This window comes from Miscanthus floridulus, chromosome 1 (genome assembly GCF_019320115.1).
Source record: "Miscanthus floridulus cultivar M001 chromosome 1, ASM1932011v1, whole genome shotgun sequence".
NCBI lineage: Eukaryota > Viridiplantae > Streptophyta > Magnoliopsida > Poales > Poaceae > Miscanthus > Miscanthus floridulus.
Window position 1 is genome coordinate 8,436,411 of NC_089580.1, and position 17,186 is coordinate 8,453,596.

The 17,186-nt window shown below is 45.2% G+C and overlaps 1 protein-coding gene across 1 annotated transcript; it reads left to right on the plus strand.

The window, feature by feature from the left end:
- Nucleotides 1-14,102: 14,102 nt before the first annotated feature.
- Nucleotides 14,103-16,853, plus strand: LOC136472229 (putative E3 ubiquitin-protein ligase SINA-like 6). The gene is made up of 3 exons (XM_066469960.1): nt 14,103-14,236; nt 15,567-15,671; nt 15,988-16,853. The coding sequence occupies exons 2-3, from the start codon at nt 15,570-15,572 to the stop codon at nt 16,678-16,680; spliced, it is 795 nt and encodes a 264-aa protein (XP_066326057.1). The 5' UTR covers nt 14,103-14,236; nt 15,567-15,569; the 3' UTR covers nt 16,681-16,853.
- Nucleotides 16,854-17,186: the final 333 nt, after the last annotated feature.

The window sequence follows — 17,186 nt, forward strand, 5'->3', positions numbered from 1 at the left end:
CTAGCACTAGGTAGCTCCAAAACAACCCTTAGATCCAAGGGAGCAAACTTCATTCACATATGATCGAGAGTTGGAAGTGAATGGAGGGTCAAATACTGACCGAACGCTGGCTCCGGTGCGACCGGACGCTGGCTTAGGGTCCGGTCAGTTCATTTGACCAAGGTGATTGCGTCTGGTTTGACCGGACGCTGATAGCCAGCGTCCGGTCGACTCTAGTAAGGTTCTAGAGAGGGAAAATCATGATCGGACGCGTCCAGTCACACTGTAAACACTGGAGTTCGGGGTATACTGACCGGAGCGTCTGGTCAACACGACCGGAGCGTCCGATCACCCCGTAGAAGCACATAACGGTTCGTTTTTCAGTCCATGTTATAAATAGAGCCTCCACTTGTGTGTGGGGGTACTTTTGCTCATTCCAACGGCTGAGAAACACCTTAGAGAGTGCCAAGAAGAGCAAGGTCCTAATGAGGTGATTGAGATTTGAGAATCCCAAAGAAAGCCCTCATTAGTGAAGATCAAGAGTAGCAAAGTGTGCATCCACCTTCTCATTAGGCTTGTCGTGGTCAAGTGAGAGTTCATGCTTGTTACTCTTGGTGATCGCCATCACCTAGATGGCTTGGTGGTGATTGGGAGTTCGGTGATCACCCGACGGAGCTTGTGGGTGACCCAACTTAAGTTGTGAGCGGTTGTGGGTGATTCACCGCGACGGAGTGTCAAAGAATCAACCCGTAGAGAGCACTTGATCCTTGCGTGGATCAAGGGGGAGCTACACCCTTGCACGGGTGCTCCAACGAGGACTAGTGGGGAGTGGCGACTCTCCGATACCTCGGCAAAACATCGCCGCGTTTTTTCCTCTCTATTTACTTTGTGCATTTACTTTGAGCAATTCATTTCATGTCTTTACATTCTTAGAATTGCCATGCTAGAGTAGGATTGGAACTTAGGTTGCAAGTCTTTTGTGCGGTAGAACAATTAGGAACACTTTCTAGGCACAAGGGGTTAATTGGGCTAACCATAGGATTTAATTATTGCAAATAAATTTAGAATTAGCCTAATTCACCCCCCTCTTGGGCATCTTGATCCTTTCACACGCGCAGCGCGGCCGGCACGTCCTGGGCGGATGGCAACGCATCCTGCGAACGGCGAGCACGACGCGGCGGGTGAGCGCGGCTTTGGCGGACACGCGGCCTGCACGATGGCACGTGGAAGGCGAGCGTGGCCCTAGTGGAGGCGCGGCGGCATAGGCCAGCGCGACGGGTCGGGCGAGCTCCTGCGGCGGCGTGGGCCAGCGTGGAGGCGCACGAGCAGGGCTCCCTCGGTAGTGCGGGCTAGCACGGAGGCGCACGGGCAACGCTCCCGCATCGGCGCGACACAAGAGCCGTGTAAAGTTACGCGGAACTGGCTCAGTTTTTTCAAATGCCAAAATATTAGGATGATGGATTAGGAACTGTTGGAGAGAGATTTTTTTCTGATTTTCCTAAAAACCAAGTATTAGAAAGGCAAATAGGGAACTCTTAGAGATGCTCGTCCCAAGTAAGCCACTAATCGGGTTCTCGTTGAAAGCCTAACTCGGGACGAAAGGTTTTGACCTTTAGTCCTAGGTCAGGCCACTAAAAGAGTCCTGGTTGTGACTTAATCCAGAACTAAAGCCAAATTTTAACGTGCGACAAAACTGCTGCCTACTCGGCAGTTTAGTTTCTCGCTCATGCAACAATTTATAACATATTCTTTAACATAAATAGGCTGAAAATTAGAAATTACGTAGTAAAAATATATATAGCTCAAAAATTTGCAATACAAATTTGCTTTCATATACAATTTACAATGCTTTTGTCTTATGCTTTAAATGTTTAATAACATATGCTATAAATTATAATTACAATTTAAAAATTCAAAATTCAAATCTTAGAAATTTAAATATAGTTTTCCTTGACAAGATGATTTCAAATGAAAAACTTATCAACTATAAAGTTGCATAACTTTTCGAGATCTACAACTTTTATTTTTGTCATTTCTCCATTTGAGGATATTTTAAAAATTCAAATTTTAAATTTTAGAAATTTAAACATAGTTTTCCTTGACAAAATAATTTCAAATCAAAAAGTTATCAACTATAAAGTTGTGTAATTTTTTGAGATCTACAACTTTTATTTTGGTTATTTCTTCGTCTGACAAAGTGGTTCTAACTATATGAGAGAGACGTAAATTTGTGAACAATGTAGACTACGTCTTTGTCGGACGAAGAAATGACTAAAACAATAATAAAGATATTAGAGAAACAATAATAAAGATATTAGTGAACCTTATAATTCATACAAACATAATTATAATGTCCATACAAATAAACCTAATGAAACATAATTAACTTGCATACAAACATAATTAAAATATCCATATAAATAAACCTAATTAAAGTACATAACCGTTCGAACAAACCTGATTAAACATAACAGTACGAATAAACCTAACTAACACATGGATCCTACAAATCGGCTGCAACCCTAGTCTGTCTCCATTGCCAGTAGTATATGTCTCGGATTGTGTAACCACGACCATTGTCTATGTAATGCAAAGCCCGCACTATAACACTCTCCATTGCCTCACAACGCCGAGGACATGGCATCCCATAGATGTAGCCTACTGATGGACTATCGATGGTTTGGTTCTGCCTAAATCTCATGAAATACTAGTTTCCAAATGTCGTCCTCTAGCCCATCGCTTCCACAAAGTCCTAGGCGTACCCTAGTCGCTTAAGAGCTTGCGTGAGAATGGGCTGCAAGCCACATGTAGTATAGGTAAAATTGTAGAGCAAAACATGCAAACGGACAAACAAAAAATATCAGGAAGCGCTCATATAATAATAAGAATAAATAAACATTACTCTCATATCATACACGACGTACCACATCCATATAGTTGAATATCGCATGCCTCTCGCTTACTCGCGGCACATCCAAAATGTGTTGACGTAAAGCTTCTATCTTCAAGGACGAGAAATCAGGCATACAATAGCCAATTCGCTTAATTGCCTGCAAAGAAAGCAGCACGACATCGATTTGGGTGCCTATCTTGGTCGGCGACCGTAGTCCAATCTGCACGATGTCCTAGCACACCTCTGAAAAGCTCTAGTTTGGTTTTGGTGAATTGATGAAACCCTAAGTGCTAACCTAGTTTATCAAAGTGATTATGAGATATGTAGCACTACTCCAAGTGATGAAGTAATAGTAAAAATCATGATGATGGTGATGGCATAGTGATGATCAAATGCTTAGACTTGGAAAAGAAGAAAGAGAAAAATAAAAAGGTCAAGGCAAAGGTGAAACTTGATAGGAGCTTTTTTGCTTTGGTGATCGAGACATTTAGGATCGATAGCCATACTATTAAGAGGGGTAAAACTCGTATCAAAATGTGGTTATCAAAGTGACACTAGATGCTCTAACTCATTGCATATGCATTTAGAATCTAGTGGACATGACCTTCGCGTCTGGTCGTCCCGCAGTCAACCCAATAATTAAGCCAATGGCTCTATTGTTTGGGAGTGTCTATAAATATCATTTGGCTGGCTCTAGCTCACTGACTTGGCCATTTGCATTGACATAGCAACCTTGTGAGCTTAGCCAAAGCCCTGCCACTCATATCCATCTTTGATTCATCATCTTTGTAAGATTGGGAGATAATCCAAGTGCATTGCTTGAGTGTTTGCATCTAGAAGCACTTGATATTCGTGTTTTGCTACGGGTTTGGCTTGTTACTCTTGGTGGTTGCCACCACCTAGACGGCTTAGAGCAGCGAGGATCGTCGAGCGGAGGTTGATGATTGTCTCTGTCTCTGATCGTGGTGATTGTGAGGGGTTCTTGACCTTTCTCTGGTGGAGAGACAAAAGGTACTCTAGTAAATTACTCATGACTTGTGTGATCCTCATCTTATGTTGGTTGTACGGCACCCTATTAAGGGTGTGGTGTGTGATGCCAATTAGCGCGTGAACCTTCAAGTGAGGAATCACCACAATGGGGACTAGCTTGCGGGCAAGCAAGTGAACTTCAGAGGAAAAATCATTGTGTCTTGATTGTCTCCTTGGTATTCATTGATATTCACTCATTGGTCACTTGCCACGACGGTATACCTCTCTACCATTCTCTTGTATTTCATCATACATTCACTTGGATAGAGCTAGTGGTAGTTAAGACTAGATAGTGTATCATTTAATTGTATTACTCTCACTAGGTTGATCACCTAGATGTATATTAGTGACATAGCTTTGTTATGATATAATAGAGATCATAGAAAATAGAATTGGTTAGGTGGCTTGCAACCCCAAGTATAGTGCTAGCGTAAAATTTGCTTCGTCATCTTATTGACTAATCATTTGTCTTAGTGTTGTTGTAGAAATTTTTAATAGGCTATTCACCCTCATCTAGCCATTAGGACCTTTCAACCTCATTATTGTACTAAATGGGGATGTCAAAGGCGAGACTGCACGTCCATAACTCGCCTCCTTCATCATTCATGACCTCACTTGTCATCGTCTCGAATATGTCCCACACCCCGAGCAGCCATAGTGCTGCTTTCAGCCCCTTGACCGGTTTTATAGTCTGTGACATATGCAACAATCATATTATGAATGAATGTATATATGCAAAAATTATATTAGCACACAAAACTTAAAATATTTCATACTATTGATGGGTCTGGGTAACGTGGAACAGCCCTAGATCGCCAGGGTGGAAACCTAGTTCCTGTAGCTGGGGAAGTCCGCCGCCATTCATCGTAATTAAAAAACTAAAAAAACATCCCAATAAATATAGAACCCCCATATAAATATACCATGCAACAATATATATTAGAGAAACATGCAAACAATAAATCATCAATATATATATATATATGCATGCCAAGTGTTGGGTTCACAAACCCGGGGTCCCTAATGGGCCTGCTTCCCAGCAAAGGCTCGCCCCGACAGACGGCATTACGAACGACGCGCAACTCCTGGGCCGGCCCAGATACCTAACGATAGGCTGGAAGAGCGATCCAGTCTCCGACCGGAAGGCCTAGCCAAGGAGGGGACGACGCTCGCTTCTGGCTTCGACCCACTTCTCCGACCGAAAGGCATGGCCAAGGAGGGGACGATGCTCGCTTCTGACTCCGACCCGCTTCTCCGACCAGAAGGTCTGACCAAGGAGGGGACAACTCTCGCTTCCGACTTCGACCCACTTCTCTGACCAGAAGGCCTAGCCAAGAAGGGGACGACGCTCGTTTCCGACTTCGACCCGCTTCTCCGACCAGGAATACACCGAACCTTTGCTTACGACACTTCTTCGACCGACGCGGTCGGAGCCAACTGGGAACGACCGGCCGGGGATGCCCGCTCGGTGAGGACTCAAGAAATCAGGCGGAGCAGATAAGGTAAGGCGCTCAAGTCAACCATAATACCGAGGACCGTACCCTACAAACCTGTAGGACAGTACTGTCAGACCATGCCAGAAGGGTACTTTGTAGCCTTTTAGATATGTCAGAACACAAACAGTGTTGTAGGCGTCGACATTTGTTCTATAGTATGGTAGACGCCGACATTTGCCATACCAGAAGAACATGATGGAGTCTGCCACATGCATATGGGAGTCAACAGTATTGTGGGCGCCGACAAACTATCTTGTATCCGACGGCGTGGGCAACAAGACTAGGGCACACACTCTCTCTCTCTTAAACTTGTAAGGCCGTTCCCTTCATCTATAAAAGGGGATGCACTCTCTCCCAAAAGAGGACGGTTCATTCCGACTCTCTCTGTGCTAGCTTTAGACATTCTAAGCACTCGAACAGCTTCACAGCTCTAGAACTCTAAAGCTACACAGAGCATACATTCCAATACTTAGCGTACGTATGAGCTCCAGTCACTCTCGGCCCTTCAGTCCAGAGTTCGACCAGATCTCTTACACCCCACATCTTATTCCCACTTGTTTGTAACCCCACAACAAACTTTGAGCACCTAGGCTCAGGAATAAAGTCACCGACCGACTCAAACTGGATGTAGGGCATATTGCCTAAACCAGTATAAACCATGTGTCATTGAGTGCTAGGCCACATCCGATCACAACGTACGTCAAAACGACAAATATTTACTTGTTGGTCACTTTTCGCACCGACACCAAGTAAACTTAAACATTTTGCACATAATTTTGTTTAACGATTATTAACTCTCATCAAGAAATAATGTTGCTAACAAAGATCTAGAAGACAATAAATATTTAAGGTTATGTAGAAATGATGTATAAATAAAAATAAAATCCACCATTTTTATTTCTAATTAAAAAACCATATATTTGAATATTTCTATGCTTATTACTAAAGCATGAAACGATCTACATTATTAGTCATGAAAGATTAGAAGAAGAAGTTGCTAACCTTTAGAAGATTGAAGATGAAGCCGACGGTTGAGAGGAAGAACTTGCTCCCCCAAGCAAGAACACGGATGAACACGGATGAATAATAAGCAAAGACCAAGATTTGACCTGTGTGTCTCGGGCTTGGAAAACAATGGAAGCAGGTATATATAGGTGGGGATCATTAGTCCCGGTTGGTGGAACCTACCGGGACTAAAGGATCAACCTATAGTCCCAGTTGGAGCCTAAACCCGGGATAAAAGGTCAGCGGGACCTTTGGTCCCGGTTGGTGGTTCCAACCGAGATTAAAAGGCAACCTTTAGTCCCGGTTTGAACCATAGACCGGGACTAAAGGTTCCTGCTGTAAAAGCCTGCTGCACTATCCATTGGCCAGGGGATTCTGCACTATCCATTGGCCAGGGGATTCTAGTCCTGGTTGGTGGTTCCAACCGGAACTAAATCTTCTATTACTCTCGGGTCAAATTTCGGCTGGGACTAAAGTCAAAAACCGAAAGTCCGTTCTCTACTAGTGCTCACTCAAGATAGGATAGCAAGTAATTGAAAATTGAAGCTTTTCCCAACTGTAGTGGCGGGTGGAGAAACACATAACTGGGTTGTTGTCGCTCAAGAAAAACTGCCGCTGTCAATAGATTTCCTTCAAAAGAAAAATCGCGAGGGAACAAAGTAGCAGCGCAAGGCCTGACGAAATGCACAGCAATCAACTTATTTTGCCCATGAAAAATCTGACCACAAAACAGTGAGAATACCAGTGTTAGCAAGATGTCTCGTCTCTCAACCAACCATATCCACGTATATAGGACCATGACAAAAGCGCAAATGCGTTTAACATCTAATACTAGATACATATCTCTGAGGGCAAAGCAGTTCAATTTTTCTTCATCTACTGGATGGACTTGACATCTTCATGACTTCGCTTCGCCTCGATGTAAACTTCATGATGCTACCATGTATCCTCCAATTCCCTACCCCCGATTTTGATGCCAAAACCGGGAAATCCTTTGTGCACGCGGTTTTAAGGCCGAAACTGTTAAATCTTTCAAAATTGTGTAGCCTGTACGCAACCTCCGTGAATATTGATGCGTGTCCCGCTTGTCCTCGGCTCGGTCCATCACCAAGTACTCCACACCCGCCTTGACTTGGTCAAATCGTTGCCTTGGCTCCGTTCGACATTGTCTTCGTCTCTTTCTCGCATGTACTCCTGCTTATCGTAGTGCCCAAATGCTAGTTGTCCTGGTTGGTCCTTCTGTCTTTTGTCCCTTGATCCAAGCCTTGGTGTTCATCCTTCACCGTCATAGGCCATCGACTTGAACCCCGCGCTTGACCTTCGTCATTGCTCAACACATGCACATCACAAGCCAAGAGACACGTAGCACAAACACACTCAAACCACCGGTTACCATACTAGCTAAAACACAATTTTGTTGACAATCACTCATTATTAGCATGGCAACTCATTTTATCATGTTTTCATCGTCACTACGTAATTCATATTATTCATGGGATCCAATGCTCTTCCCAAACTCAAATAAAATGGAGTCGATCTCGACGGTAGATGTTCAAGTCCGAAAAACTCGTTTTGAGATACTTGTGATAAGCCAGATCATGGATTAGGTTAGCTATGAACTGAAATTGTAAGTCGTTTTTGGCTTTTCTAAGTTCATAGATTTTACTATGCATCTAAACTAGACATAATATACATCTAAATGCATAGAAAAACTATGTACATAGAAAAGCCAAAACGACTCACGGTTTGAAATGGAGGGAGAGTAACACTATATTGGTTGGTCAATGTGCATGTTGTATATGTGAAGATATAAAAAAGCTTGCAAGCGTTAGCCTATATACGAAATTAAGATTCAAATGAGCATATGAAACCCTAGGTTGTGTTTTTTTTTAAAAGACAAACATAGGTCAAAAGCCTATTTTCCATGCGTCAGTACAAGTGTTAATGGGTCCGACTTTGCAATGATCATATGGGCACAACAATAGGCGTCAACTCTTTTTTTTCTCTTGATCTCTGGCGTATTCTCTCCGTCCCAAAATAGATAAGACTTTGATTATGAATCTGGACATGTTTGTTGAGATTCATAGTCAAAGTGTCGTCTATTTTTGGACGAAGAGAATACTGCTCTAATATGCAATGCCATAAATATTTATCTTCCCGTAAATTGAACGCAGTAATAATTCTTGTTTTGTACCCCAAGTCAAGCAGGTGTAGGTTCAGTCGTAGAATTGGACTTGTTGTCACTCTGTCAGTGTAGCAACTCCTAGGGAAGGAAGTTATCCCACTCGGCAAAATATATGGTGGAAACCACATATTAGTTGGAAACTAGAAAACCATGGCGCCGCGTTGCCGCGCCGTCTGTTGTTTGTCCGTGTTGACGCTGTTGGCTGTAGATACATGTGCAAGATTTTTCTTCTTAGACGCTAATGCAAATGCACATATAATGTCCAAATTTTATATCATCTTTATATTATCAACAGATGAATTCACAAAGAGATTACAGTGTATCTTTGCAAGGGTGGAATTTAAGGCTTTAACCAAACATCACATGATTAGAGAAGTCACAGTGTCCCTCGGATAGAAAGATTGGTACCATCTAAATTATTCAACATGGATTATGCACCACCTTCTTCTTCCTCCTCTTTTGCAGCCTGCAACATTACTTATTGCATAAGCATCAAGATGTTGTAGATGTTGTTTCTTATCAAGATAGGGAGGCTTCACTGTTTTGACATCGGCAAACACAAAAGTCACTTGACAGTTTATCAAATAGAGGAGCATAGTTCATAATTGCAAGTCCGGTATATTGTTCAATTTATGACAATTCCACCTAGACGGTGCAAGACTAGAAAGGTCACATACTATAGGAAGCGTGTGCTTGTTGTGGTTGGCATTCACCACTTTGTTAGCATCCTCTCTCTCTCTCGGGTCATACGAGGAAGCAGCACCGCTACCGAAATCCTTAAATTTACTGAGTGTTTTTATGTTTGCCGAGTATATTCCCTCGAGCACTCGGCGAACAAGTTCTTTATCGAGTGCCAAAACACTCGGCAAACAGGACGTTTTGCCGAGTGTCAAAACAAAAACACTTGGAAAAGAGGTTGTTTGCCGAGTGTTAAAAAAATACACTCGGCAAACAAAAATAAAATCTTTTTTCTCAAAAAGAAGGAGAAGAAAAAAAAATAAAAAAAAACTTTGCCGAGTGCTCAGATCTAAAACACTCGGCAAAAAAAAGTAGGAGAAGAAAAAAATGAAAAAAAAAACTTTGTCGAGTGCCCCATCTGAGACACTCGGCAAACAACAAAAATATCTACTTAACCTAACTCGTCCAGCACCTCACCCGCCCTCCCGTCCCCACCCCTTCTCTCTCCTCCCGCCCCCAGCGCCCCCTCCCCTTCTCTGCGCACGCGCACGCGCCGCCCCCTCCTCCCTCTCGGCGCCGGCGTGGCCCCGCCCTCCCCTCCTCCCTCTCCGGCGTCGGCGCGGCCCGCCCTCCCCTCCTCCCTCGCCGGCGTGGCCCGCCCTCCCTCTCCCGGATCCGGCTGCGCCGCCCCCCTCCTGGCCCTCCCTCTCCAGATCCGGCGGTGACGGGTGTGGTGGTGGTGGCGGAGGGAGGAGCGGCGGATCCGGTGGCGTGCTCGTCGGCGTTCGCAGCTCCACGAGGAAGGAACGGGCGACGCGCGACGCTGGCGAGGACGGGCTTAGGCGAGGCTCGTCGAGGTGGATGGCACGGCGGTGGAGGCTCGACACCGCGGCTTCCTGGTGACGGCGAGCAGAGGTGGCCGCGGCGAGGGCGTCGCAGCTCAGCGGCGTGGCGGAGTAGGAGCCCGCGATGGTCGCGGATGACGACGTCGCTGTGGAGAGCGGCTCGAGGAGGCGGCTTTGCTGGTGGCGCGGTGGTGGTGCGGCGTGGTGGGGCCCTCCCTTCTTCCCCGGCATGCTTTTTTTTTGAAAAAAAGTTTGCCGAGTGTTTTTTTAGCACAGTGCCCGACAGAAAACACTCAGCAAACTAACGTTTGCCGTTAACAAGTTTGCTAAGTGTCGTTTGTCCAGTGTAACATTCGGCAAACCCTTTGCCGATTGTTTTGGGGACTTCGCCGAGTGCTAGGGGCACTCGGCAAATACCCTGCATTTTCTTCGGAGCATGAAAAATTGAGGTTGACTACGAACAAATTAAAATGGATAAAAGAAGAGAAAAAGGAAATGACAAATAGTTCCCTCGTTCATCAATTGCACAGATGTAGACATCGGATGTGAAAATGCCAAGTACAACGGGTAGAGATGGGACTGTACAAATTCTGGAAGAAAAAAAATAAAAGAAAAAAGAAAATGTATATTTTGCATTCATTTAATTTGTTCCAACACATTGAGAGCATCATCCATGGAAGCATCGACCCGTTATTGAGGTCGATGGCAGCCAGCAACAGGGACCGCCCAAGCAGCCAGGCTACGCAAGGGGCTCGCTCGCCAGCTCTGAACATGGCTGCCGGATCGTGACTAGGTGGAATCCACTTAGACCTTGCTTAGATCACCTCAAAATTCTAAGTTTTTTCATTCTCTCCATCACATTAATTTTTAGACGTATGTATGAAGCATTAAATATAGGTAAAAAAATAACTAATTGCACAGTTTGGTTGTAAATCACGAGACGAATCTTTTAAGCCTAGTTAGTCTATGATCAGACAAAATTTGTCAAATACAAACGAAACGTGCTACAGTATCCAGATTGCAAGTCGATCTCCTCTGGTCTGCCGGCGGCGCGTGGAGTCGCGCGCAGGTCGAACCATGGGGTCGCAATCTCGGACGGACAGGGCGAACAGTTGAGCCGTGGCCGATGACAGAGTTCATCTGCGGTGGCCTGGACAGTGGGCACCTGCGAGATTGAGAGAGAGCCTCCGGCGTCCATGGCTGATAGCGTGTGTCCATCTGTGGTGACCTGAGCACCTGAGAGAGAGAGTGAGGCTCCGCGCGTCCATGGCCGATGGCGGGGTCCATCTGCGGACCTAGGTACCTTCGAGAGAGAGAGAGCGAGGCTCCGGCGTCCATATGGCCGACGGTGGGGTCCATCTCCGGTGGCCTTGGACCTGCGAGAGAGAGGATCAATAGCGGCTAGCGGGCGGGTATACCATGGGCCTGTTTCATACTGCAGGGAAGTAGTCTGGACTGGGCTGCGGCGAGGCAGACGCTACCACACGGCCGGGCGTGTGCGCGCTAGAAGGCCCAAGAAACTGGTTGCCGTGCTCAGCTTTTGCGTTGCACGATCAAAATCGGACGCGTGGCAAGATGAGATGCCAGGGACCATGGTGCAAGATTCGTCTTGAAGAAGATATGGAAACTAATTAAAAAATGTATTTCGGTTATTTAATCTTTTTTGAAACTTAATAGATCCATAGTGCATACATATTTGTACAATTGATAATACTTGGGCACATCAACACATTACGTGCACTCTGGATTACACAAGTATATACTAACTGATTTTTATCTAAATTATACACATGCTATGAATAGCTCCAGAAATCAAAACCAAACTTGTACGACGCTTTGCAGTTATGGATGATCGCACAAGCAAACACTCTGCAAAAGCCCTGAGAACAGATGTCCAACAAATGACGACCAACATTCATGTAGGCGGAGTTGAGAAACATCTTCTTCTTTCTGCCACCGAAGGATGAGGAAGACCGATCTGAAACTTATTCTATCTAGTCCTTCATCATGGCCAGATTTAACCACGATAAAACGAAAAAGAGACCGGAGAAAATTATTCCATGACGGCGACACCATCTCTGCCTTGATGTCGTCCTCCGGAAATAGAAGTCTCCATGTCATACCGGTGAGGACGCTGACGTCGTAGTTGTCGCTCTCATCTTAAACAGAGTCACTATGGAGAAAACGATTACACCCTGCACTCTCGCCGTCGCCCGAGAGGAGGAGGAGGAGATAAATCTCCAAAACCAAAAAACTTAGCATTCAGAAACTCTAACCCTAAGGACTTGATCTACTAAAAAAACTTATTTAAAAATGATGGATTCCCACTCCCTCCGGCCTCCGACGATATGCCAGAGGGGGAGTGAGGGGACCAGCGGCGGTGGACGCCGGATGCGGCGGCGGCAGTCCTCGCGAGACGCGAGACCTAAGGCTGCGTTATGTACAGTTGTACATCGAGATGCAAACTGAAGCGCCCTAAAAAAACGAGAGAATCCCTTATTTGACACTGGAAAAATGAGTCGTTCCTTTGTTGGCCCTGAAATTTTCTTCGTTCCCTATTTGACACTCACTTCAACTTTCATCCCTAATTTGACACTACCGTCAAATCCGTTAGCTAACGGTGTTAACTGGCTGTTAAAAAGACGTTTTTGCCCCTAGAAAAAAAGCGACGAAACAAATTTGAGAGGAAAAAAAACCTACGCCTTTTTTTTGCAACTGGGCGCATGCATCAGAGGCGGGCGCAGGTTTTTTTTCCTCTAAAATTTGCTTTTTTTTTTCTAGGGGCAAAAACGTCTTTTTAACAGTCAGTTAACACAGTTAACTAACGGATTTGACGGTAGTGTCAAATTAGGGATGAAAGTTGAAGTGAGTGTCAAATAGGGAACGAAGAAAATTTCAGAGAGCCCAAAGCCAAAGGTAGTAAATAACACATAATAACATAAAAAAAGAATCTAAAAATTATCTTATCCTCCTTTTAAAAAAGAATAAGTCTTTCAGACCTTTTTTTACATTTTAAACTCATGTTTTCTTTTGATTTGATAAGAAATTCTCCATGTCTTTGGATAAAATGCATCAAGCTTACTGCCTTCATTGCCATGACAAGGTCTTTGATGTCTTCCCTCAACTCAAGCAGGCAGTGATAAAATAGTGCTCAGGTAAGTCAGGAGATTCCAAGCTAAGGCCCAAAAAGTTCAAATTGACAGCTAATAACATTGATTCAATTGGCACCTGCCAGAACCTTTTTCTTGCTTGATTTTTATACGATTTTTTGAGCAACTAGCACGAAAGCCATTGCGCTAACGCGCATTCTCCACCACATCTTGCTGGTTTGAGCCGGGAGGATCGCCCTCCCAATTCGAAGTTTTTTCCTAGAAGTTTCAACCGTCGTTGACTATGACAACAGTCACGACCGACTATTAAGATCCTCGCGACTATGGCAGGGCGGTACGCTCTAGTGCTTATCAGCTAATAAGATAGGAAAGACAGAAAGAACACTCCTTGCTTTGACAAACCAGCTAAGGATGTAGCTGTCATCAACCAGAAGCAAGGAACTGAAAAAACCAACCCTCCGCTACCAACAAGCAAGTAAGATTCATCAGCAAATAGGTGAGCCGATAAAAGGAATTACTTTTTCTAGGCGGATTTATTCTAATTGAAAGTTTGTAATTCCGGCTATACTCAAAACTAAGGGACACTACCCATGGGGACACAACCAAAAAATTCTTCGGCTGGCTTTGGCTAAACAGAGTAAAATCTACTAAAGTAACACAAAAAATGGAGTAACACAAAAAATGGAACGACTCATGGAATTCTCTCTAAAAAAAAACAGACTCTTCATCACTATATGCGGCAAGTGCGTCTGCTGCGGCCCATTGAAGCGCCCTCGGAAATAAGCCCATTTCTCAGCCCACTCTTCACTCCCGTTGTTGCCTGTAGGCCGTAGCCCTGCCCGTTTGTTCCCCTCCCCTCTCCGCCCTCCCAACTCCCAAGTCTGGGACTCTGGACGGGGGCTCTGATCAACGCCAGAGAAGGGCGACGCGCGGTCGAGCAGTCGATCGAGGAGGGGTCGCCGGCGACGCCGCACTCCCAGCAGAGCCTAAGCCTTTGAGGCTACAAGGTGTTTCAGGTAGGGCTACATCCCTTTCGATTCTCGACATTTTGGCTCCCTCCTCTTCAGGAGTAATGCCGCCGTGCCGCTAGGCTGCTAGTACTAGGGTTTATGCTGTACTGAACTAACGTTGGTTTTTCTTGGGTACTTCTGTGTCGAATTTCTACCGTAAGCATCGCTTATGCCCCTATTGTCGCGCACTTGTATTTTCAAAAGATGTGCATTGTGAAGGAATCGGTAAATGGCGCAAAGGAACCCCAAATCGTCCTGTTACAAGTACTGTTTTAATAAGCAGGATAAAATGCGAGTACTTGTTGGTAGTGCAATTTGTTATGCCACGGAACCATATGCTTGCATCGCCACTATTTTTGAACTAACCGTTGATAAAGCATCGAATCAAACTGGACCCGTTCCTGTTTTTCTAGATACTCTGATATGTTTGGTTTTTTTGAACAAAAAGGGCAGGATCTCTGTCATTCAGTTAAGGAGCAAAAGAAGTTTAGATACTCTGGTATGAATAAGGCAAAATTGTTTTCGTATCGAAAAAACAGGAATACTTCTAGCACTCACTTGATAGTGTAATACCATTAGGGGAATCATTCTCTGTTGTCTTTGTTGGCGACCATTGGAAAAATATGCCAAAAACTAAATTCCTGCATCAGACTTGCCGTAGCTTCACAAAAAGATACTATTTTAGTTTGTCTGGAGCTAGGAGTTCAGGAGGGGTACAAACAAATCTTACCAGCTTTACTAGCAAAGGGATAAGACATTCGAGGAAAACATGTTGCACGCCTTGCTGTCCAATAAATCATTTATGTGTGCCTTCACCATTTTTAGTCCAGCCGACTGACCTGTAGGCTACAGGAGTTACTATACCAATGGAATCATTTATGTGCAAGGTGCATTTGTGTTGTTCTTGGGGTAAAGTACTTGTTCTCGGGATTTGTGGTGATCTGTCATTGTCTTAACAAAATAACCATGTTGTCTTGTTGGTAGTCTGACATGGCCACGTGGTACAGTAGCGCAAACTGTTTAGATGTTAAGCTAGTAAGATTTAGGCCAATAGGAAGTTTTCATTAGTACTAGTAAGAATGAATATATTAGGCAGTTTCATTTTCTGTTATTTATTTACCCATTATAAGTTCTATCGTTTTGAATTATCCTGTTCTAAATTCTGATTCCTGGCCCTTCCATCCACGCGAGCACATTAATAAGGAATAAATGTTAATCGAAACTACCCTTCTATCTACCAACTCATCACTTTTCTTTTGCGAATATACAAAATGAAAGAAGGGATGGAACTACCCGTTGTTGAGCTTGTGAGATTAAGCAAGCTAGTGTTTTGCAGGTGATGGAGCCAAAAGGGGAAACTAAGTTGGATGGAGTGACAATGGCAATGGGTGCCTTGGACTGCCCCATCTGCTATGAGCCCCTTGTGCCTCCCATTTACCAGGTAGGCAGGTAGACACAGTACATGTGTATATGAATAGCATCGAGTTAATTTCTGAAGAACACCAGATAGGCAAAATCATTATATCGTTTTCATCCAACAACTAAAACCTTAAATAAATCTTCCAAAAGCAGTTTGTTAATTTCTGATGAGGGGCACATCAGTATGTTTCATGAATCGATCTACCAAACACAGAGTAACTAAGGTAGTGTTCTAATGAGGGGCACTATCAGTACCTATGTTTTTTTATTAAATTCCATGTATGTCTGTCCAAGATATTCTCTCACAAGGACTTGTTTTTCCGATTCCGATTCGACAGTGTGGTGTGGGGCACCTGATCTGCAATTCATGCTGCATCAGGCTCAACAAATGCCCCCTATGCCCAAGGTCTGCCTTCGAGCGCTGCTTTGGCATGGAGCGCGTTGTTGAATCCATTGAGGTTCCTTGTTGCTTCGCCGAGAACGGATGCACCAAGAAGATCACCTACTTCAACAAGAAAAAGCACGAGAAGGCGTGCCGACACGGGCCATGCTTCTGCCCGGAGCCTGGCTGTGGCTTCTCAGGGCCGGCGGCGACGCTGCCAGACCATTTCACCGACTGCCACATGTGGCCAAATACGGCGTTCAAGTACTACACGCAGTTCGGCCTCCGCCTCCAGCCGGGCCCGCACGTCCTCCGTGCCCAGGATGGCACCGTCTTCCTCATGAACGTGGTGGCAGCGGAACCCCTCGGGCACGCCATCTCCCTCGTCTGTGTCCGGCCGGCCACGGGCTCCTCCCCGTTCGGGTGCTCTTTGGTGTTCTCGTGCTTCACAGGCCACCACCAGATCTCGACGCTGGACCCCGTGAGGTGCTCGACGCTGGCTGATGGTCTGCCAAAGGACGGCTTCTGCATCGTGCCCAAGGCATCTGGAGGCATCCATGATGTCGTGCTCAAGACCAACATATATGAAGTGCGGAGGTATGATATCGAGCTGGGGGACGAGGACGAGAGCTACGACGAGGAACTCTGATCAAGATTTGGTTCGATCGATCGAGTGACCAGCGCATATATTACGAGTGCTCTAAATTAAAGTATTTATTTAGGTTGGATCCTTCTTACGGGCACGTCGACATCTAATCAACCATGGTAAAAATTTACTTTTATCAGTATAGGAAAACATGCTATCAGTATTGGGAAACATCCTTGCCGCCCGGGCAGGCAATTTGGCTCTCGTATTCAGGGTTTGATTTGTAGTCGTGGCGGGAAAGGTCAGTTTCTAGTGCATTAACCCCTCCAAATCGGCGCGAGCGCGGTGACGGGTTCTGCAGGCGCAGGCTCGGGTCGGGGCTTGGGGGTGTGTGGTCGCGGCGGCGAGCCGGCGACGCACCCACTCGCGGTTGCGGGCGGCAAAGAGCGAGCGAGGCCGGTGCGCGAACAGGGCTCCTGTTCCTGTCATGTGACGCACAAAATGCAGTGAAGACACGACACCCTGTGTCCCTGTCCCTAACGGGAAAAAAACCGTGTTTCTGTTGAACA

What these genes read in the sequence shown, in the direction of transcription:
- LOC136472229 (XM_066469960.1), top strand. Translation starts at nt 15,570, where the DNA reads ATGGAGCCAAAAGGGGAAACTAAGTTGGATGGAGTGACAATGGCAATG. An exon ending in TTGTGCCTCCCATTTACCAG is followed by an intron (nt 15,672 to 15,987) that starts GTAGGCAGGTAG and finishes CCGATTCGACAG; the next exon opens with TGTGGTGTGGGGCACCTGAT.